The 24,667-nt window shown below is 45.6% G+C and overlaps 1 protein-coding gene across 1 annotated transcript in view; it reads left to right on the forward strand.

Moving 5' to 3' along the window:
• SLC25A43 (solute carrier family 25 member 43) overlaps positions 1-24,667 on the forward strand; it is a 42,710-nt gene that overhangs the window by 9,482 nt on the left and 8,561 nt on the right. Inside the window, exons 3-4 of the mRNA XM_079909772.1 lie at positions 1,098-1,270; positions 24,039-24,173. Coding sequence (XP_079765898.1) covers positions 1,098-1,270; positions 24,039-24,173 — 308 coding nt within the window. The remainder of the gene's footprint in view (positions 1-1,097; positions 1,271-24,038; positions 24,174-24,667) is intronic.

The raw sequence follows: 24,667 nt of genomic DNA on the forward strand, positions 1-24,667 counted from the left end.
CCCAGAAAAGTTAAGAGAATTGGAAACAGCCTGGATAAACAACAAGGTCCTATTGTATAGCACAGGGAACTATATTCAATATCCTGTAAAAAACCATAATGGAAATGAATATGAAAAAGAATATATATGTATCACTGAATCACTTTGCTGTACAGCAGAAACTCACACAACATTGTAAATCAACTATACTCCAATAAAATAAATTTTTAAAAAAAGAATTGGAGGGGCTTCCCTGGTGGCGGAGTGGTTGAGAATCCGCCTGCCAATGCAGGGGACACGGATTCGAGCCCTGGTCCGGGTAGATCCCACATGCCACGGAGCAACTAAGCCCGTGCGCCACAGCTACTGAGCCTGCACTCTAGAGCCCGCGAGCCACAACTACTGAAGCCTGCGTGCCTAGAGCCCGTGCTCCACAACAAGGGAAGCCACCGCAATGAGAAGCCCATGCACCGCAACGAAGCGTAGCCCCCGTTCGCCGCAACTAGGGAAAAGCCCGCAAGTAGCAACAAAGACCCAACACAGCCAATAATTAATTAATTAAAAAAATTAATTTAAAATTAATTTTAAAAAATTAAACATTGCCATGTTTAATTTTTATTAAATTTTTAATTAAATTTTAATTAAATTTTAATTAAAAATTAAACATGAGAAACACCCATGTACCCACCATGTACCCACTCCTTCAATTAATGTTTTGCTTTATCTGTCCCTCTAACCATTCATCAGTCATATATTTTTTGATGATTTCCATGTAAGTTGCAAACATCAATACACTTCACCCCTCAACCCTTCAACATGCATATCATTAACTAGAGTTCAATATTTGTTTATGGCTCTTTTAAAAGTAAAATCGACATAGAGTACACAAATATTTAGGGAATCTTTTGATGCATGCATTTTGATCAATGACACAACCCGTATCAAAATATAGCACGTTATCATCACCCAAGAAAGTGCTTGCTGCTACGGTTGGAGTGACTTGTTTAACAAGCCCAGAGCCGGTCCTGTTTACTTTCCCTGGATTCCCCACAGGCATTTATGTTCTCAAGCCAGTGTTTCCTGAGACATCACAGCCTCTCCCTGGCCTTGTTTTTCAGGTGCTCTCCCTTTCTCTGCCGGCTCCCTTCTAGTTTACATGAACCTGGAGAAAATCTGGAATGGACCCCGAGATCGGTTCTCTCTCCTCCAGAACTTCGCCAATGTCTGCCTGGCTGCCGCGGTGACCCAGACACTCTCCTTTCCCTTCGACACGGTGAAGAGAAAGATGCAGGTGAAGAGTTATGTTTGGGGGGCTTTGTGGGTGTGCGGGAGGGATGGCTTGCAGTGTTTGTGGGTGGGTAACAACAGCAAAGAACATGGAGCCTGAGCGATGCCAGGTTTCCAAGGAGCTCATGACTGCTCATACAAACACTCTGCAAACCCTCACTCCGTGGCATTTCTGCTGCTAACCTCAGGGCAATGGACTCGAGCCCAAGCCGCCTCCCCATTCCCATCCTCTGCTTTTTAGTCTTGTATAAAGCACTTTTCTTTCCTCTCTTCATAGCTGCCACTGCCCGTTACATCAAGGCGGCCTCCACAGCGAGGACAGGGCACCCTTGCCTTCATAGCCTGTCCATACTTCAGTGAAACAGATGGAAAGAACCAAAATAAGCCAGGAATTATCAATAGCAAGGGGCCAGTAGTCCCTGATTCCCCTGCTGAGGCAGTAACTGCATTTGAAATGGGCCGGTGTCTTAGTGGGATTGGCCCTGCATTTTCCTAATTGTTACCTAGGAAAACTCAGTTTCTCTACAGACCACAGAGACAAAAGCCTGATATCTGAGGTCTCAAAGAGAGAAATTGGCTTAGCCTAGAATCAGCCGATTTTGATCGAAGAAAAATCAGAGTAGTCCAAGTAAGGTTGGGGGTTACAGGCAGGTCCACACAGGGAAGGGGTGGGAGTCGGTGGACTCAGAATCAAGCAAGGCTTCGCATCTGCCCTGAACCCTGCTCACTCTCCACCAGCCTCCCTTCAGACTCCACATCCACAGGCTTGCCTGCCTCCCTGGCCTCTTCCGGGCAAATCTTGATTTATACAATCGATGTATTCCTGAAGAGCTGCTTGGATATTAATTTGGGGGAGTTGAATCCAATTTTAAATGATCAGTCCCCACTGAATTTGTTTTTCCCCATGTCTCTAACTTGTCCCTCTGCTATCTCAGTGCCCCCCCCCGCCCCCGGCTTCCCCACGTGGTTGGTTTTCTTTGCCAGGCCAGGCCAGGCCTCACTTACCTCAGCACTAAAAAGCCCGCAAGTACTTATCTCAACCTATAAAGAAAAGCTGCCTCAGAACAATACACATCACAATTACACCCAATTCTGCTGCTCCAATCCATCAAACTTTTCATCCGTCTGGGTTGCGTTCCTTTCCTGTCCTTTGTCCAAACACATTTTTTAAATTGTCACGTTATTGTAAGTTTAACGTAGATGCAAGTTTAAAGCCTGCTTAGTGCATGCCTATTTATAAAAGCCATTATCCCTCATTTTAAGAGTAATGTACATATGCTTAAAAATGGTTAAAATGGTCAATTTTATGATGTGTGTTTTACCACAATTAAAAAATAAGGAGGGCTTCCCTGGTGGCGCAGTGGTTGAGAGTCCGCCTGCCGATGCAGGGGACGCGGGTTCGTGCCCCGGTCCGGGAAGATCCCACATGCCGCGGAGCGGCTGGGCCCGTGAGCCATGGCCGCTGAGCCTGCGCGTCCAGAGCCTGTGCTCCGCAACGGGAGAGGCCACAGCAGTGAGAGGCCCGCGTACCGGAAAAAAAAAAAAAAAAAAGGAATGCACATAGATTATAGAAAATTTGGGAAATACAGAAAAATACAAAAAAGAAAATAATAATTACCTATAAGCCCAACACCTATGCATTATGATGATTAATAGTTTTACTTCTGTGTATGTTCATATGTGTACGCATATGTGTGTGTGCATAAATATAAGTATATAATATATGCATATGGAAAGTTATTTTTCACAAAACTGGATTCCTACTATATATAAAAATTAATATCTGTTATTTTCACTTATTTTATAATGGATAGTGCCTCAGACCATCAAGTATTAAGAGCATCTTTTCTAATTATCACATGTATTCCACCATATGGACGTGCCATAACTTAAAAAAATAAAAAACAAATTTATTCTCTCAAAGTTCCGGAGGCTAGAAGTTTAATATCAAGGTGTTGGCAGGGCCATGCCCCTTTTGAAGGCTCTGGGGGAGGATTCTTCCTTGTCTCTTCCAGCTTCTGGTAGCCCTAAGCATTCCTTGGTTTGTGGCAATACAACTTCAATCTCTGGCTCCATCGTTCCATAAATAACAATTTCTGTTTTTTAATATTCAGGCTGTTTCTAATGCTTCAGTACGATAACACCACAGTGAAAGCCCTTGTATTTTTTCACATTTGTGATGACACCCTTTAGCTGTATTCCTAAAAATACAGGCCACAAGATAAAAATAATTCTAAGGCTCTTAATGAAGTTTGCACCCCAGAAAGGCTGTAAGTTTACGCCTGCACCAGCAGTGAGTGGGGTGGTCCATCTCAACTCCTATCAACTGTAATGACTATCACTTTCTAAATCCTTGTGAACCTAATAATAGCTGGAAAATGCTGACACATTACTTTAATTTGAATTTCATTGATTATAAGCAAATTGCATGTTTTTCATATATCAATTTGTCCTTTGTATTTCTTTGTAAATTTTCTGTGTCCATTGCCTATTTTTCTAGGCTATTCAGCTTTTTTTACTAATTGGTAAGAAGTCTTTATACGTTAAAGATATTAGCCCTTTGTCATACACTGCATGCATTTTTCCCAGTTTGACAGTTGGCTTCTAATACTGTTTATGTTGTTATTATACATATTTTTAAATTTTTATGCAAATATATATATATTACTATTTTTTGGTTTCTGACTTTGCTCTTCTGTGGAAAAGGCCTACCCCATCCCACAATCATATGACTCTTCACTTATATAGTTCTTTAAATATTTTTGTTGTAATTTTTACACTTATCACTTTATTTAGAATTTACCTGAGGTATGATGTGAGGTAATCATCTGACTTTAAAAAAAAATAGTTTACCAATTGTTTAAGCACCATTTTTGGAATAATCTCTTTTCCCCACTACTCCGTGCTGCGACTTTTACCACATCCTAGATATTTGTATATGTTCTAGAGTCTGTCTTGGGGCTGTGTATTCTGAGCTGTAGATTTGTCAGTCTGTCCTCGTGCCAGTGCCACACTATTTCAATTCCTATAGCTTTGTAATACCTTGTAGTGTCTGACAGGGCATCTACCCCCTCACCACTCTTCTCTTCAACATTTCCTTGATTATTCTCAGTCACTTGTTCTTCCTGATGAACTTTAGAACTACCTTGTGATTATGACTGCAGTTATGTTCAACCTATATACTTGGAATAATTTATGTAAAATATTCTATCTTTATTCAGGAATACTGTATATCTCCCCTATAGCTTCAGTCTTCTTTCTTTACATTGAACCATATGACATTGCCAACATCCTACCTTTTTGACATACCCAGAGGGCAACTTCATATGGTTAACTCTTACAAAAGTTGATTTCTTCATATGATAATTACGCTCTTTCTAAAAAAGATAGCTTCTTAAAAAAAAAATCCAGGGTGAGGTTGAGTGGGAAGGAGGTATGATACACTACAAGCTTTTTATTCATTTTTTTTAACATCCTGGCCCTAGGAATTTATCTTCCTGTCAGGAGTGAGAATGGGCTCTCGCTGGTTGGCCATCAGAAGATGGATGAAACTAAGGCGGCTTATATCACTGGCTTCCATGCTTTGAGGATTGCTTTTTGAAATAGTAGAGCCAGAGGCGTCTCGCCAGCACTTTCTGGCACCTCTTATAATTTAGTGTTCCTTATGCAGAGTTCAAGGTTTAGTGAGCTCACTTCCTTCCCATAGCAAGCCTGCTCAAACCCAGGGCTTTGAGCCTGGGGGTTGGAGCAGTCAGTGAGAAAGGGTAGAGTCTAGGACCAACTCCGGTGTGTGGGTTTTTTCCCTACACCAAGGAAGTCTCCAACGGCAGCCGAGTGTCCTACAATTCCACTCAACTCGGACACTCTCTACTCGGAGACAGCATCAGATTTCACGGGTCAAGGGCTCAGTCCCACAAGACTATCCCCCCACTTCAAATGCCGATGTCAAGTCCAGGTTGTCAGCTGTGCTTCTGAAGTATAAATTAGAGGTTCCCACAGCCCCATCCTTGGATTCAATTAATTTGCTAGAGTGTCTCACAGAACTCAGGAAACCAGTTGACTCACTAGATTACTGGCAACCAGGCCCCATCCTTAGGTGCTTTCCAAAAGTCGCTGCATTAACATAAACTCAGACTTGGTTGAAAGGGGTTTGTTATGAATATCAAGGCACCTTTATTGCTCTCATCACTTAGGTAATGTCAAGGATTATAGGAGCTCTATGCCAGAAATGAGGACGAAGACCAAGTATATATTTCTTATTATACATCACAATATCACAAAGGGTTTCAGATGAAATTCACTGACATCTAAATGTGAGGGTGGAGGTTTCAGTCTTCTCTGTAAACTTTTAGCTTTCCTTTTTCCACCTGAGAGCTAGAACAATGACCTCTTATGGGGTAATCTAGCCACCACTACATTCTACTCTAGACTATATACCTACCACAACAATCTGCTGTACACTAGAAGTGGGTATTTGGGGGTAAATTTGATCATATTTTCCCTTGTATGGAAACCTTATGCATAATGCATACACAGAGCTTCAACAGGAAGCTTTCAAATAAGTGCAAAGTCATGATGGTTGTAAAAAAAAAAAAACAAAAAAATCCAAAGAGGCAATTGCATGGTTTTCACAATATATGATCAGCATCCAGTTATGAATGACAACATAAATGTCATCCAAAGATACGGGAAGCGAAATCTTACGGTTGCGATCAAAGTGTTATTTTACAGGAGCTAATAAACACTAATACCTTGTCCCGCCTACTTAAAAAGAATCAACTCCCCAAAACAGAACCACAGACTGCTTTAAAATGCAAACGTGCGTTGCTTTCTCTGGCCATTAGATGTCGCTGCAGTAACGGAGCTTATCTGAGCACTACCTGAGGGTATGGGAGCCCTGCAGCTGGTGATCACGGACTAGTTAACAACCCCCTAATCCCCGCTCAAAATACATCTTCAGTTCGGAGAGTAAGGAACCTAGAAACAACAGGCTAACCGTAAATTGTATTGTGGCTGTTGTTTGTGCCTGCAGAGCATTCAATCCAACTTCTCCAAGAAGAGAGAGCTTTAATAAGTCTCCCCGCCACCCGCTGTGGGAGCAGGCAGGGTTTGCCCGCAGAATTTATGAGGAGAGAGCTTTGCAGGGCAGCCGGGCTGCTCTGACCTGAACAACTTAATGGTAACATTTGCATTCCATCGGCTTTCCTCCTTACACTGTCCATCAGGAAGCAAATCAATGTCAGGTGTCTGTTGGATAACAAGCTGGACAGGGAATTTCCTGAACCCCCATGCCGACTGGCCACTTTGTCTGGATGTCTCATTCTCCTAATGTATGCTTTATCCAGACACACACATACACACACACAATCTGTCCGTTTAATGCCGCATCAGGTTGGAAGTCTCTTGAACACTAATGACAGTAATCATAAGTCTTGTTTAACCAGCTGAGCCCTTCCTTCACCGTGCTTACACTCATTTTATTCCTTTTTCTTTTTCTCACCCCGGCTCCTCGCTGGCATGCTAGAGACTGGAGAGGTAAATAAATTATGCATGTGCATGTTTTGATGGGATGGTTTCTGCTGGGAAGGGGGTGAGTCAGCCCTGCGCACAGATAGGGTGAGGGGGCCCCCATACCTGGGGCGCTTTCATGGCCCCCAAGACCACCCTGCCTGAAATGCCCTTGGCCACACTTCAGCACATTTCAGCTCAAGCTCTTCCGGGTACGTACCCGGCCTTGCCACTTCTGTCTCTCCCACACCTGGCCCTGAGCTTGGAACTAATTAGTTTGACGAGTCTGTGGGCTCTCCATGGGAGTCCTGAGCAAATGGTTCTCTGGACAGTTCATGTGGTAAAAAAAGAGGAAGATAAGCTGCCCGGAAAATCCGGGGAGCAGCTGAGAAGGTGGAGCTTTGGAATCTGGTGGGCCTTCTGAGAGGGTCAGGAGGGAGGCACCAGGCACAAGCTCAGTCTCCCACAACTCTCCCTGACCCTCCTCCCTGCAGCCCGTATTAGGTGTCTCCGTTTCATTAAACATAAAACCAAGTGTTAGCCTGTTGCTTTCTACCCAGGGGACTTCGACCCCATTAGGGCTCACAAGGCAAGCAGGATTAGGCCAGGTCAGCATTTGAACTGAAAGCACGTAAGATGAGGGACAGAGGTAGTATCCAAGGGGCACAGCTGACTGAGCAGAAGAGGCACGGTCCCTGAGTGAAGAGAGGGCCCCAGCTGTTCAGACAGATGCTTGAACCTGCCTGAGATGCTGAACTCCGCACTCCCGCCAGGGCGCCCCGCCCCTCTCGTGGCTCCTCCTACTCAGGTCCACATCCTCAGCCCTGAGCCACATTTCCCGAGCCCTGGCCCCACACTTCTCACTGTTTGCCGGACACTGCCATTTGGCTGTCGCCTCTCCAGGGTCACCTCTAAGTATGTATCAAACTGTCTTCCCAAGGTTCTGCATTTCAGTGCTGTCATTCCCCCAGCCACCCAGGCTGCAGACCCGGAAGTTGTCTTTGATTCTTTCCCTTCCCCCTCCCCCAGTCAACCTTGAACCCGGTTGGGTCTTCATTCCTAACGTTGGTCTTTCTTTTTGTCACTGTCCCTGCCCTAATCTAGGACCTTATCAGCTCATACCTAGGCTACTGCAGTAATCCTCTAATTGGTCTCAGGATTAACTCTAAAACTGATCATAAACATTGGGTACTAATGTACCAGGCACTGTGCTGAGGGCTTTATGCTCATTATCTCATTTAATCCTGGCAATAAATCTGCCAGGTGGGCACTGTGCTTATCAAGCCCATTTCACAGAGGAGAAAATCAAGGCACTGAGAGGTTCTGTAGCCTGCCCAAGTTCACGCACTCAGTCACTGAGTAACCTGAGATGTAACTTATCACCAGGGCCAATATTCATTTCAGTCCCCTCCAGCCCAGGCTTCTGCCAGACGAATTTTCTTAAGATCTGCCTGCGTCGTGTCCTTTATTGCTCTGAAAGAACAAAGGCTGAGCCCCTTGGCCTGGCAGGCTGCCCTTACCAACTTTGCCGCGCTCATTGCACAGAGGCCCCCTATATCAGGAGTCGCAAAATCAGATGCCGGCAGGAACTTGGAAGTAACAGGAAAAAGAGAAAGTAGGGAAACCCAGGTAACATAACACTCACCCCCTAGATTCCGATACAGTCTGAGCCATCCTGGCTTTCAGAAGCATTCTGGAGCGCTAACTGCACTGTGCTCACAAAATGTGACCAGCATCTAAGTATGAATTGCAACGTGGAACAAAGTGGGCCAGGGGAAGCTGCAGCAAGTTCCTCTTCTCCAAAGGATAGATGCCATTTAGAAATGTGGGCCCACTTTTCAAGGGAGCCTGAAATCCAGATTTTTATGTAAGATCCCAATTTTTCAATGTTGGCAAATAAAAATTGTTAAATCCCGCCAGGGCTAAACAGAACATGCCTTTTTCTGACCTCTGCTCTGTTCCAGCCTCCAATTCAATCAAAATTATCTTAGCCCCCCTCCCCCATCCCCCTGAAGAATAAGTGTATTTCACATTCCTGTCCCCTCTGCCTGGGGCATCTACCTCCATCTCACCTGACATCTGCCACGTGGTGGCTGTCTCTTCTGACCTACAACAGCACACATCTGTTGCTTTCGTTTGATAAAGGAGTTGGCTTTTCCGACCCCTCAAACAGCTATTCTATCGTGACGGATAAAGGCAGGTGTTTTGCCTCTGTAGAACCACAAATGGGGGTGTTCCCCACGGCCTCGGAGGGGATTCGGGGGTAGGAGAATCCAGGTTAACTAACAGGGTGCTCTGCCGATAACTGCAGATGCTGTTTTCACTGTCACTCCCACCCCACCCCCAAGGGCATATTTTGTTCCAAAAGCTTTATGGGTGAACAAGCCCTTTTAAATGATGCTCTTAGCCTGTATGTGCGCTCTGGTCCAGCTGGTTTATTTTCCACAGCATTTCTCCGCGTGCCCTACCTTCTGCCGTCTCTCCACCATTGCAGCACATCCCCACCCTGTGTGAGGCCCCTCCTGAAGCCTTCTCTCCCCTCCTCAAGAGGAAGAAGTCTCCCCATTCTGAACGCCCAAAGCTCCCTCTCGCTCTAGCTCTCAGGCCCATGTCACATGCTTCCTTGTATCGCAATCTTCTGTGTCCATTATTCCTTCTAGACTTTGAGCTCTTTGCCTTTGGGACATATGTCTTACACATTTGTATGTCCCCACAGCACGTAGCCTCATGTAGCAGGCACTCGATACTTGTTTAAAAATGAATGAAGTTCAGGGCCGGCTTCTGAGATCTCACTGCCTTGTGAGTACAGAATTGAACCTTAGCTGCTGCTGGGTGAGCCCCAAGTCTGTGTGCTCGTCCCTACCCCCTGCTGAAGGTAAGAACAGCCTGCCCTTTCCCCGGCCTGCTGACCTAGGGAAACCTCGACTTGTCCCCTGTCTCAGACTGCCTGCAATCCTCGCTCTGAAAGTGCACTATCTCCCACCCCCTACCTTAGCTCTCCAGTTGTGTATCGCAGCTCCAACAGCTGTTACCATTTCAAGAGAAGTAAATATGCTAAAAGGACAGAGTAAAACAGTCTTGATGTACACCCCCCTCTTCATGGCAACCTCCCACCGCTTTGTACAGTGCCTGGAAGTGCCTGATGAATCAGCATCATAGCACTTGTATTCGTCAGTTTGTTGACTTCAGTAAATGTGATATGAATGAACAGGTCTAAATCTGTGCCCTCCTTTGGTGGGGAGGCTTTTGTCAGGGGACAAAATATGTCTGGAGGAGGTAACAAAGGGAAAGTTTTCCCTGGGAATAAGAAATTGTAATAATGTGATAATAACTACCATTTATTGGTCATGTGATACAGACCAGGCAGTTTATCCTCCCATTCCATCCTCTTTATCGACCCTATTAAGTATTGTTATCATTCCTAGTTTCTAGGTGAGGAACTGAGGCACAGAGAGGGTAACTTGCCCAACAGTCACTTAGCTAGCAAGTGGGGCGGGGGGCTGGGATTGAACCTAGGTCTCTCCTTCAGGCCCAAGCTTTAGCCACCAGGACTATAGGGGCTTGGTCCTAGATGCTAGGTAATCGGGTTTTTTTTTTCCAGTTCCCTTGCCCTGGGTGTGGGAGTAGAGGATGAGGGAGAGGGAAACCTAACCTTGAGATTTGGGAGCACATGGCCTCGGTTGAAAGAAACAGTAGTGCGCAAGCTCAGAAACAGGCACGAGGGTGGCTTTGGCCAGGGAATGGTTAACTCAAGTTGGAGAAAAAAAAAACCTTTGGAAAACCAGGCTGTGGGCGCCTCTGGCTTTCTTTGGTCACTGGCAGCCTGACAATGGAAGGCTTGAAGCCGGCAGGTTGCAATGAGAAGCAGAGAACGTTCAGCAGCCATGGACCTTTGGCTGCCTCAGACTGGCCACGCCGCTGGGACGGACTGGGAAGAAAGCCCCTCTGGCTCACCAAGCCCCTAGCAGAGCAGGTGCAAAGCCCCAGGAGGGGAAAGTGGATTGTTCTCATCACACCTGCTAGGAAGCGCTAAGCGAGTGGCAGATGTTCCGCCTAGTTCAACATCTCTTGGTTGACATCGTGTCTATTGTCAGTAGGAACAGAGTTCTGTTTCCCCAGCACAGCCAACTTGCCCAACGATCCTGAAGTACAAACACTGCTGGGTTCTAAGCTCTCGGGGCTTAGAGAGCTTAGAGAGGATGGGAACCTTACCTTTTTAGTTCGTTGCATTTTTAACTCCTTGCCATCATGTTGCTCTGGGGGCTGGCCCCTCTGGGGACTGACTTCTTCTGCCTAAGTCAGTAGCACTGCCTTGGCAATTCTGAGAAAAAAGTATGCTTTTCAGATCCAGGTAGATGTCTGGACATCCCTCAGGCCAGGCGGCTTCGTTTGAGCATCATCGTTAAGGTGTAAGGAAAGGAAAAGTCTCCCCTTTGTTTTTTCCGAAGGTGTAGAGTGCCCTAAATACTTTGGGGATGACAGTTGTTGATCATGGAAAGGAGACTATCCCCTAGAGGGCAGGCAAGGAGGGAGCAGGGAGGAGCCTTCCTAATTCCACTCACTGTGAAGTCACTCTGCCCTTTCTCTTGACCTGAGCTGGCTTACTCCTTCCAAGAGATAAAGTCTGGGTATCAAAATGGCCACCCTCTGCTAAGCAGACTTCTTTGAGCTCCAGCTAAACAATAACAGCAGCTAAGACAGGCGTCCCCCTTCCCCCTGCCTCCAGAGTGGGGGTGAAGAGAGAGGTAGGGGAAAGGGAAAGAAAGGTCCCAGAAAAGGCCTTCTGTCAGCCAAGAAAGGCCTGCAGCTATGAGCAGTCATCTGCGGCTCCTGCTGTCAGGAGGAGATGAACACTGGGGTTTGCCCATCCCTCCGCTGGCCTCAAGCCAGCTTTAGAAACGCAGCACCAGTTTTTACCTCCTTTCCCCCACAGAGCTGTTCATTTGTTTTTGACAGCTGTGTTCATCTTAAAGCTTTCGTGGGCAGATTAGCTCATTGGTCCAGAGTGTGGGCTTTGGATGCCATCCCTGTCCCTTACTCTTTCCGTGAGCTTGGGTAAGCCACATCGCCTCTCTGAACCGCATCTTCCTCAATTGTAAAACACGGGGAGAAGCCTAATGCCTGGCTCATATCCCCATGGAGAAGACTGAATTGGGTTAATGCAGATACAGAGCCGGGCACAAGATAAACACTCAATATAAATACTCAATAAAACCGAGGTACTATTTTTATTGTTCTTGAAGCATCTCTTCAGAATCTACGCATGGCGTTGAAGGCCTGATTAGAACCATAAAAGCCGGGCCAGGTGTGTTTGTGTGTTTCGTATGATCGCTATAAACACGCAAATGAGCTAGCATTGCGAGACCTCAACAGATCTTCCGTCTCTCTAGATAATGGTGATCAGGGGTGGTAGGGGAGAGGATCATTCATTCGTTGGGTTAATTTAACAGGCGTTTACCTAGAGGCCACCCTGTGCAGGTACTGCCTATGTCTGTATTTCCAGCCTGCAGAAAACTGACATGTGCCAAATCTTCTCCTGCACCCTTCCTACCCAGTCTCACTCCCAATCAAGGTGACACTAGGGAATTCCCTGGCGGTCCAGTGGTTAGGACTCCGCGCTTTCACTGCCGGGGGCCTGGGTTCAATCCCTGGTCAGGGAACTAAGATCCCCCAAGCCGTGGGGTGCAGCCAAAAAATTAAAATTAAAAAAATTAAAAATTAAATTTAAAAAGGTGACACTGAAAGTTGGCTCTTCGCCGCCGCTGCTCAGCATGCGCTCCCACGGCCTCCCTCCGCTGCTCTCGCTCGCATGCATCTCAATTGCTTTCTGCCCCAGCTGCACTTTGGATTTCCCCGCCCCCGCCCCCGATCGGCACATGGGAACTGTTTCTCTTCTCTTCCCAAGCAAAATACTAACCTGCTGTCCATTTACTCGCTTCCCCCATGTCATTGCGGGCTTTCCGAGCAGGTCCTCGGGCACCTCGGCCAGGATGGGGGTGACTTGTAGGCTTGCCAAGCCGGGGGCAGCTGCCTGCACCCGTTTCTGTGGACGTCCCCACCACAGAGCCAGAGTGCTTCTCGGCTGTATGAGGATAACTCTTGGGGACCTAGCTCTGCCAAGAGAAACTTGGGCCATGTGGCTCACAGGACATAAAGGTCCTTTTACTTCAATACCATTGGCTTTTTTTTTTTTTTTGGCTTGTTTGACTATTGGGGATTTGCCAAAGGACAAAAGCCTCCTACCACAACTGCCTTCCACGCATGTATGTCCTCAGATGGCTTGGGAAGTGGACCACTTGGTCTTCAGGTTGCGTCCCATATGGCTACAGAAGATAAAAGTTGTTTCCAAATAACAAGTGAAAGGTTCTGAGCTCCTGTTTGCTCCAACTAGCAGACTCTCATTTTTTTTGTTTGTTTTTGTTGTCTTTCTTTGGTCTCTCCTTTTAAATGCTTTTTTTTTTTTTAATTAAGACTTTGGGGGTTTTTTGGAGCAGTTTTAGGTTCACAGCAAAATTGAGAGGAAGGTGCAGAGATTTCCCACGTACCCCTTCCCCACACGTGCGCGGCCTCCCCCATTACCCACAGCCCCCACCAGAGGGGTGCATTTGTTACCAAGCATGAAGCTACACTGACACATCAGAATCGCCCAAAGTCTGTAGTTGACCTTAGGGCTCACTCTTGGTGGTGTACATTCTATGGGTTTGCACAAATCTATAATGATGTATATCCATCATTATAGTATACAGGGTGTTTTCACTGCCCTAAAAATCCTTTGTGCTCTGCCTATTCATCCTCTCCCCCAAAGCACTGATCTTTTTACTGTCTTCATATTTTACCTTTTCCAGAATGTCATATAGTTGGAATCATACAGTATGTAGCACTTTCAGATTGGCTTCTTTCACTTGATAGTATGCATTTAACTTTCCTCAGTGTCTTTTTGTGGCTTGGTAGCTCATTTCTTTTTCATGCTTAATGATATTTCATTGTCTGATACCACAGTTTATTTATCCATTCACATACTGAAGGACATCTTGTTGCTTCTAAGCTTTGGCAATGATAGATAAAGCTACTTTAAACATCCATGTGCAGGTTTTTGTGAGGACGTAAGGTTTTTTTTACCTCCTTTAGGTAAATACTAAGATCTAATCTAATCAGTACAATTGCTGGCTCCTATGGTAAGAATATATTTCGTTTTGTAAGAAACCACCAAACTGCCTTCCAAAGTAACTGTACCATTTTGCATTCCCACCAGCAATGAATGAGAGTTCCTGTCTCTCCACATCCTCACCAGCATTTGTTGCTATCAGTGTTCTGGATTTTGGCCATTCTAATTGGTGTGTAGTGGTAATTGGGTTGTTTGTTTTCTTATTGTTGAGTTTTAAGAGTTCTTTGTATGTTTTGGATAACGGTCCTTTATCAGATACCACTTTTGCCAATATTTTCTCCTAGTCTGTGGTTTGTCTTCTCATTGTCTTAATTAATGCTCTTTTAAAATTAATATTCTACCTTTTGCATAGGTAACATATGCATATGATACAAAATCCAAAAGGTACAAAGAGTGTCCATTGAAAAGTAAGCCTTCCCCAACCTTTGTCCCTGGGACTCCCAGTTCACTGCAGAGAAAACACTGGTTGTTTCCAGTTTCTTACCTGGTCGTTCCAAAGGTGGTCTGTGCAGAGATACACATACACGTGCACATTTATGTTCTTTTTGTTTTTAGATAGTCAGAAGCATGCTGCATACACTCTTCTGCACTGTTTTTTTCACCTAAAAATGTATCTTGGAGACGTCACCTTATCAGTCCAGATGGAGCTGCCACATACTTTTAAATGGTGACATAGTATTCCATAGTCTGATGTACTGTTTCTTTAACTAGCCCCCATTGATGGACATTTAGATTATTTCCAACTTGCTGCTGTTACTAACAATGCTGCAACAAAAATCCTCGTAACACATCATTTCCCACAGGGGCAAATATATCTGTAGGATAGTTTCCTAGAAATAGGATTGCTTTGGTCAGGGGTATATGAGTTTTATATCTTCATAAATATTGTTTAATTATTTCAGAACTCATGGAAAGAATGAACAACCTAGAATGTTGCCTCTTTTGGAAGGCTTCTATGGAGTTTATCACAGAAACAATCGAGCACATTGCTTTGAAGCATTTACCTTTCATTTCCATCAACTGCAAGTTCGTTCCTCCTTTTCTTCAGTATGTATTAAGCACATACTGGATGCCTGGCATATTGGTAGATTTGGGGGCTAAAACCACATACAAGATAGATAGACATGGTCACTGCCCTCATGGTATTTATAGTCTGTGAGGTGGGGGAGACATGAAAGAAATAATTATACACTAAATCATTACAAACTGTGTCACGTGCCAGGAAAGAGAAGTACAGGGTGACCAAAAGTGTTTACTAGGCTCCTGACTTAGGCTGGAGATCTGGGAAGACTTCTCTGAAGAAGTGCTGTTTAGTCTGATTAGTAAGAGAGACTTAGCTAGGCAGAGGGAACGGCAGATTTGAAGTCCTAGGGGCAGGAAGGAGCCTTGAGTGGGACCAACAGCATGGATTAGAGGAGCAAGAAAGGGCCTTCAAGTTCATTTAGTTCCAGTCTCCTTACCTGACGTGTGAGGAAACTAAGGTTCAATGAACTAAAGGACTTGGTCAAGGTTATGCAGATAGTGGCAGAGTCAGGACTAGGACCCAGCTTTCTCAGATGATGTCTGCTGCAGAGTGCTGCATGTCCACCTGGCAGCTGCAGATCTGAACTAGACGCCATGGGATAGTTGCCTGGGTTTGTATGGAGGGAGGATTTAACTTCAGAGCCTTGTAGCTAGTAACCTGACATGTTTTGTGTGTCTTTGCTAGGAAGATATGGTTCCGGCAAATGGCGGTCTAGTGTTCTAGTCTACTGGGTTGGTTTAGTCTTCAGTATACTTTTCTCCAAGTTTTGGTTTTTAATTTTTTGGGGGGGTTGGGGATTTTTTTTTTATTTGGCCATGCTGAGCAGCTTATGGGATCTTAGTTTCCTGACCAGGGATCAAACCTGCACTCTCGGCAGTGAAAGCGCAGAGTCCTAACCACTGGACCACCAGGGAATTCCCTCTTCTCCAAGTTTAAATACTAAATAATAATGATAATGGTGGTTACTATATGTCAAATGCTGTTCTAAGCACCTTACATATGTTTCATTTAATCTTGACAACAATCCTATAAGGTAGGTGTTATTATTATTGTCCCATTTTACAGATGAGGAAATTGAGGTTCAGGAAGGTCGAGGCATTTGCTCAAAGTCCCAGAGCTAGTAAGTGGCAAAGTGAGGATTCCATCTAAGCAGTCTGGCCTCAGGACCCGTGTGCTTTCCCCAGGCATTCTCACTGTCAGCAGCAGATTGATGGGCTCAGGTCTCAGCCAGAGCTGCCTTGTGCTACAGAGGGCCTACACCAGTGATCCTCAACCTGTCTGCATATCAGACTCATGTGAGGAGCTTGCCAAAAATGCTGACGTCCAGACCTCACCCTAGGTCAGTTAAATCTCAGTCTCTGGGGGTGGATCCCAGTCACTGATGGTTTTGAAAAGCTTCCCTGTTTCGTCTAACATGCAGCTAAAGGTTGAAAAGCACTGCTGTGTAGCCTTACCATTCCTTCTTTCTTTGGGGGTATTTTAGTTGGAGCTGCTGTAACAGAAATCCATAGACTTGCTGGCTTAAACAACAAGCACTTATTTCTCACAGTTCTGGAGGCTGGGAAGTCCAAGATCAAGGTGCCAGCAGATTTGGTGTCTGGTGAGAACCCACTTCCAGTTTGCAAATGGCCACTTTTTTGCTGTGTTTCCCCCATGGTGGAGTGAGAGACATTATCTCTCTTGTGTGTCTCCTTATAAGGGCACAAATCCCACTCATGAAAGCTCCACCCTCATGACCTAATCACCTCCCAGAGGCCCTCACCTCCAAATACCATCACAGTGGGGGTTAGGGCTTCAACATATGAACTTTGGGAGTGCACACACATTTAGTCCAAGGGGCAACCAGCAATATGGTTTGCCTTTGTGATCTGGGTGTCTGTTTAGTATGACACTTGTAGAGGCATTTATTCATACCACACCATGAGCTGCAGTCTTAGCATAAAGAATTCATTTGGTGTGCATGTGGCACTCACATCCAAGGACTATGTGTGGAAACGAGTCTGTCGAGGGCTGAGGTGGTCATCTCAGTCCTGGGCATCAGGAAACAGTGTAGCTTAGTGGGGTAGAGCTTGAATCTGAGTCAAACAGACCCAAATTCAGGTTGATGCTTTTTCTCATACAGTCTGTGATTTGGGAGATTTATCCTTTCTCGGGCTCCATTTTGCCATCTATAAACTTGGGCTAATAAGATAATACTCCCTATTGCATGGGGCTTCTGTGAGGATTGAACGAGCTGGTACATGTCAAATGCTCAGTGTAATGCCTGGCACCTAACACTCTGTAAATATTGGCCATTATTTTACTTCATGGCCATCCATGTGGCTTACTTGAGCCTGGTCACGGGTAAACAGTTGTATTTGGGAAAAACTACTAGTGACACTGATATTAAGGGGAATCTTGTTTGACATTTAATGAGCGCCCAGTATGTGCAATGAAGGGTATTAGACCCCAAAGAGCTAGGACAGTGAGGAAGGCCTAGTGCCTGCTCCCATGAGCTTGCTGGCTGCCAGCCCAGAAATTGCACCCAGATAACTCATACCAGGTAGCCTGGACCACAGCAGAGGTCTAACCAATAACTAAGGGAGCACAAAACAGGAAAAGAACCTCGATTCAAACAAAGAAGCTTTAAACTAATTATAAGGCAATCAAGGAAATGTGAACACTGATTAGATACATGATGATATTAAGGAAATATCATAGGTGTGGTAATGGTATTATATATTTCTATATATGTAATACATTTTATATTTTAGAGAAGAAGCCATTGTATTTTCAAGGAACATAACTAAATTTAAATTAAACAGATAAATTAAAATTATGTCTTGCAAGGGATAGAGATGAAAAAAGATTGTCAATACACTGCTAATTGTTGAAGCTGGGTGGTGGGACTTTCCATTCATTTTACTAGCCTCTCCACTTTTGTATATGTTTGATATTTTCCACAATAAAAAGTGTTTTTTAAAAAAAAACAGGGACTTCCCTGGTGGTCCAGTGGTTGGGACTCCATGCTTCCACTGCAGGGGGCATGGGTTTGATCCCTGGACGGGGAACTGAGATCCTGCATGCCGCATGGCGCAGCCAAAAAACAAACAAAAAAACAAAAAAACACAGAGAGAGGTAAATTTCAAGAAAAGGAGGGAAGGAGACAAAGGAAGAGGGAGCAAGGAAACAAGCAGTTCCAATCACAGCATCAAGAAGTTTCAAGATGAGGTGGCATCTGACCTGGACCTGGGTGAGGAGAATTTTGCCCATCAGAAAAAGTATACGTAATGTTCAGGAGGTAATGGGTGTGACTGGATGTAGGGTTCCTGGGGTGGGGGTAGGTATTAGTCAAGGTTCTCCAGAGAAACAGAACCCATAGGATGTATATATGGAGAAAGAGAGAGAGAGAGAGAGAGAGAGAGAGAGAGAGAGAGAGATGGATTTTAGTTACTTGGCTCATGTCTGAAATCCGCATGGTAGGCCAGCAGACTGGAGATGTTGCAGTTCAAGTCCAAAGGCAGACTGCAGGCAGAATTCCCTCTTTCTCCGGGCACCTCAGTCTTTTTGCCTCTTAAGGCCTTCAACTAACTGGATGAGGCCCACCCACATTATGAAGGGTAATTTGCTTTACTCAAAGTCTAGTGATTCTTTTTTTTTAATTGAAATATAGCTGACTTACAATTTGTGTTAGTTTCAGGTGTACAACAAAGTGATTCTGTTTTATATATCTTCTTTTTCAGATTCTTTTTCCTTATAGGTTATTACAAAATATTGAGTATAGCTCCTTGTTGGTTATCTATTTTATATACAGTAGTATGTATATGTTAATCCCAAACTCCTAATTTATCAAATTAACAAAGTCTAGTGATTTAAATGTTAATCTCATCTACAAAATACCTTTATAGTAACATCCAGACTGGTATTTAACCAAATAGCTGGGTACTGACGGCGGCCTAGCCAAGTTGACACATGAAACTAACCATCATGGGGTGATAGTGGGACATGATACTGGGAAGACAGGTGGGGGCCAAACTGTAGAGAGTTTCGAATTCTGTTTTCTTTGGAAAATACTCCTTCTGGAAGTCGTTCTTTGGAAAATTGGGGGTTGGTGAAAGTTTCAAAGCAAAGCAATGACAGCATCTGATGAATTTTGAGTGGTACCTGGCTGCTGTGTGCAGGATGGATTGGAGAGGGCAGAGACTGGAGATGAAGGGATGGGTAAGCAAAGTCTGGTCATCACTCAAGAGAGATGAGAGGTACTGGCAGTGGAGCTGAAAAGTGTCTGAAGCCTAGAATGTAATGCAGGAAGGAACAGGAGATCAGCCTGAGAAGCAGGCAGAGACCAGGTCATGGAGGGCCTGGTAAGCCAGATGAAAGAGTCTGGACTTCATTCTGAGGGCAACAGGGGCACCCTGAAGAGTTGAAGTCAAGGAGTAACCAGATCAGATCACCCTGGCCGCTCTGTGGGGAATAAGGGCAGGTAGACGAGCTAGCAGTGGTTGTGGTGAAGGTGAAAGATGATGTGGCTTGGACAAGGGCGATGATAGTGGGAAGAAAGAAAAGTGGACAGATTTGGGATACATTTGGAGCACTGGAACTAGCTGGTGAGAGATGAGATAGCAGAAGGTGAGAGATGAAGAGAACTTAAGGGTGACTCCAGTTTGGGGCCTGATCAAATAGGTCAATGGCGGTGCCATGTCCTGACATGAGGACAACTAGAGACAGTCAGCGCTGGGGTGGAGTTCTGAGCAGGACATATAAAGTTTGAGGTGTTTGTTAGACTTTCGAGTGGAGATGTCAAGTAGATAGTTGGTTACATGATCCTGTGGCTCAGAGGAGAGAGGCGGGCAGAGGAGAACAGAAAGAAGGCCAGTGCAGTTGAAGTGTAGTATGTGAGCAAAGAGAGTGACACAAAATGAAACTGAAAATATGTACGGGGGCAAGTCACTCAGGGCCTGAGCCTTTGAGTCGTGTGCTACAGCCATCTCCTACTGGCTCAGGAGAGCTGATTATTAAATTGCAGCAAATTTGGGAGCTGGTTGACCTCACGGTTGGTAGCCTGCAATCTGCCACGGTGGGAGTATTTACACCATTGAGGTCAGCAAATGCTACAACTCAGGGCTTCCCCCGCCCACAGAACCAGTTGTTAAATATTTACCACTATATTACCACTGCAGCTTACAGACAACAGTAAGAAATTTATATTTTATCCTAAGTGGCTTTAATAAAGCCATTAAAATATTTTAAGCAGGTGAATAAAATGCGTTGATTTTTTTTTAATCACTCTAGCCGCTCTATAGAGAGGGAGGGCAAGGAGTTTCAAACTTTTTATGTCCCAAGGAGACTACTAAGGAAGCTGCTGCGGTGGTCCATGTGAGCACTGATGGTGGCTTGGCGGTGAAGGTGGAGTGAAGGAAAGACATTTGGAAGATTGTTAGGGTCCCAAGATTGACTACAGATGGCCCCCGATTCATCACAAATTGATTATAACTGACCTGTCATATAACTCACGTATATGAGTTATACAGGAGTTAGACACTTGGTTAGTGTCTTCTGTTTTAGTTGTGGTAGGGGGTCTCAGGTTGCAAAATTATTACCTTGACTCATGACTGGGGACTTTTTGCAGTTTTACTGGAAACTGGCAGAAAATAAATCAATAATATTATCTCATAGCAGAATAAGACAGTTAATTTCCTACATGAACACAATCTCCGTTTTTCAATATTTCAGTCTTACAGTAGCAGGAGGAGCTTCAAATCTTGTGATTAGGCTGATTCTTTCTAAGGGAAAGGAGGCTTAATATCTGTTTGACAGCAGTTCTTTCTCCATGGGGCAAGAAGGGAAGGCGGCCGAGTCGGAACAGTGCTAAGGTAAATGCTTTAAAATAAGACATTCGCCGAAGTCCCCTGACCATTTTGGTTCCTGTAACTCCAGGCTGGAGACTCAGCTTGTTCATTTCATATCCTGTTTCTCATACTCTGGTCTGTGCTTGGTTGTTACTGTACCTCAAAGGGAAGGCCAAACCCCAAAGTTCACCCTTCGCCCTGATGGAGGACAGAAATCCCTTTTCCTACAGAGCTGAACTTCTAGTTGGGGGTAGGAGCAGACCAGTAAAGAAAGTAAATAATTACACCAACTATTAAAAGGCAGGGAAAAGATATAGGTCTGGTCAGAATCAGTTCAGTGAAGTCATGGAGACAGATGCCACAGGGAGTGGGTAGAGCAGTGAGTGGGGAGGTGGGAAGGGTTGTGCCTCAGCAGGTGAATGGATAACCAAACATCCACACGATGCAATACGACTCAGCAATAAAGAAGAAACTAGTGATGAACGCAGCATGGTGACTCTCAAAGGCATTGTGCTGAGTGAAAGAAACCCGTCTCAAAAAAGTTACATGCTGTATGTTTCCATTTATATGACATTCTCAGAGGGCAAAACTATAGGGACAGAACAGATCAGTGGCTACCCAGGGCTGGGGGTGACGTTGATCATAAAGGGGCAGCACTGGAGCATTCTGGGGGCTGATGGAGCAGTTCTGTATCCTGATTGTGAGGGTGGTCACACAGATCTATACATGCGTTAAAACTCATATAACTAACTCTACACCGAAACAAGGTAACTTTACTGTATGTTACTTTGGGAATGAGATTGGGCAGTGTCTATAGGACAAAGATTGGAGGAAGGGGTCATTTTTAATTTGGGAGGGACTTGAGTTTATTCCTCTGCTAGGGGGGAAAATCAGGTCTCTTGGGAAGGGTGCCCAAGAGGAATTCAAAGGTGTGAGATCCAGGGCACCAGTGGGAAGAAAAGATGATCTATTTTCCCTATGAACTGGGAGGCAGGGTCGCCTGTCTAGGGCGGAGGACACAGTGTGGCATGCGGGGCGTTGAGGGATGCGGTAAGGTTGGGAAGAGCCACTGTGAGGAATGGGAAAGGATGCTTCCAGGGCTCGCTCTGCAGTATGAGGATCCAGCAGAGGTTAGAGACCTCAGAGCTTTGGTGGCACAGACCTGCCCCTTTGTGGATTCATGTTCAGCGGCTTGGAGCAGAGGAGGGGTTGGTGGGGAGGGGGGCATGGAGATCAGCTGAAAGACAAAGGATTTCGAGACTAGGAACAAAAAGAAGTGCTGGGAGGACAAAAAAAGAGGAACGTGAAGCCAGCAGGGAACTGGTGGCCTGGGAGACAAGGGAGAGGGCATGTGACTAGAGGGGTTAGTGATCTGAACGATGGCGGTTAAGAGGCATCAGGGAGGGGCTTCCCTGGTGGCGCAGTGGTTGAGAGTCCGCCTGCCGATGCAGGGGACGCGGGTTCGTGCCCCGGTCCAGAAGGATCCCACATGCCAGAAGGATCCCACATGCCGCGGAGCAGCTGGGCCCGTGAGCCATGGCTGTTGAGCCTGCGCGTCTGGAGCCTGTGCCCCGCAACGGGAGAGGCCACAACAGTGAGAGGCCCACATACCTCAAAAAAAAAAAAAAAAGAGGCATCAGGGAGGGGCTTCCCTGGTGGCGCAGTGGTTGAGAGTCTGCCTGCCGATGCAGGGGACGCTGGTTCGTGTCCCGGTCCGGGAAGATCCCACATGCCGCAAAGCGGCTAGGCTCGTGAGCCATGGCCGTTGAGCCTGCGCGTCCGGAGCCTGTGCTCTGCAACGGGAGAGGCCACAACAGTGAGAGGCCTGCGTACCGCAAAAAAAAAAAAAGAGGCATCAGGGAGCGGGGCAGCTGGATGGACGAGGACAGTGGTCCGAGCAGTTCAGAAGTGGAGACAGGACTAATAGGTCAGGTGAGGGATTTGATTGATATTTAGAATAATTTCTACATAATAGTAATAGCAGCACTAGCTCATATTTATTGATCCTTTCCATGTGCCTGACACCGCTGAGTGCTTTGCAGGCACATCTCGTTCATTCTCACAGCAGATACTATTCTTATTTTCCAAATAACGAAACTGAGTCTCAAAAAGGTTAGGTGAGTTGCCCAGGGTCACATGGCCAGTAAGCAAGTGGGGCAGCCATGGGCTAGAACCCAGCCTGTCCGACTCCAGAGTTTATGCTTTTCCGACTCTTATACTCTACTGCCTCTCCCACATGGAAGGGCTTGATTCCATTGCAATAAAATGCTATACTAGCCTCAGCTAGACATTTCAGAAACGAACCAAAGTAGGTGCGTAGCTTGAGGTAAACTTGTCACCATTTCTGAAAGCCAGCTATGAGGGGCTGTCCCCCTCACAATGAACAAATAGAGTCCATTTGCATATAGATGGTATAGTGAAAAGTTATTTCATCTGATCGTAAAATTGTTTTTCTAAAGGACAAAAAAGTTACTTTCAAAGATGGGGCATTTTGGTGGTCAGTCAGGATGGTACTGGGGGTGATGATGAAATCCATGGGGTGGCCAAAGGGATGTAGAGGTGAGGATCACTGAAGCCGAGGTCCAGAAACTAGGTATGGGAAGGCTTGTGACTACAGATGCTGAAGTGAGTCTGGAAGATGGGCAGCTACCAGGTGTCACAGGCCTCAGTGAATGTGAAAGAGTGGCCAGGAGGCCAGTAGCTGAGAGCAGGGACCAGGATTGTGGTTCAGTGGCACGAGCCCCAGCTGAGAGCTTTCGGCATGAGAGCAGCAGAGTCAGGGTCTGGGAACAGAAAGAGGGAGCTGGAAGAATGTCCCCAGCCTGGGACATCTGTGATGTGGGGAGATGAGCAGTGCCCACTTGAGAACTTCACAGAGGAGCAATCGGTTAAGACAAGGAAACAGAAGGCACTTAAGAAAAGATGAAGGGCCTGAGAGGTGTCTACTGCATCCAACGGGCATAGTTTGGGAGGCAATGTTAAGTGTGAAGTTGAGTCCATCCCAAATGGCTGCTTCCTTCCAAGAAAAAATAGCCACAAATATGTGAATGGGGTGTCATGGCTTTACTGCATGTTAATATTCATTCTAAGCCCACGCAACAGGTAGAGCCCTGTGGCAGCCATTCTTTATCATCATCTTGGCCAGGACATTGCATCCAGAGCCCAGACTTGAGACCTTGACTACTTGACTAGAACCATTATTTCCCAGTGACTAAATCACCTCATCCCATCTTCTGTTTCCTGCCAGGCTCAGAGCTCCTACCTTCCCCACTGTGGAGGAGTAGATGTCCATTTCTCAGGAGCAGTGGACTGCTTCCGGCAGATAGTGAAAGCCCAAGGGGTCCTGGGGCTCTGGAATGGATTGGCAGCCAACTTACTGAAGGTGAGAGTAGTGGTGAGTCTACTGCTTGTCTGCCTCTTTCACTTCTACCCTGTTCTGTGCCTTTGATGCTCCCCCTACAGTTTGCCTGGAAACAACTCCTCTAGCACAATGCAGGCTGGTTGTCAGCCCTGGAGAGTGGAGACCCTGTGCAGTGTTGGGGCATCTGACACCCCATCCCAGAGGAGCTGAGCATTTAGTGTAAAGGTTCCCAACATGTAGGTTCATGGACTCCAAAGGGAACTTAAACCCCCTATCCTAAAATTGTATGCAAAAATGTGTCTATATGGGCATCTGTGCATCCCTCTGCAGACAGGATCCATAACTTTCATTATTTTCCCAAAGAACTCCATAACCAAAAAAAAAAAAAAGTTAAGAACTGTGGACTAACCTTGGACTAACCTTGATGCAAAGTGATTCCTGATTCCAATCAAGACAAGCACATGTTGGGAATTCCCTAGCTGTCCAGTGGTTAGGACTCGGTGCTTTCACTGCTG

Source organism: Stenella coeruleoalba (genome assembly GCF_951394435.1).
Source record: "Stenella coeruleoalba genome assembly, chromosome: X".
NCBI classification, from domain to species: Eukaryota; Metazoa; Chordata; class Mammalia; order Artiodactyla; family Delphinidae; genus Stenella; species Stenella coeruleoalba.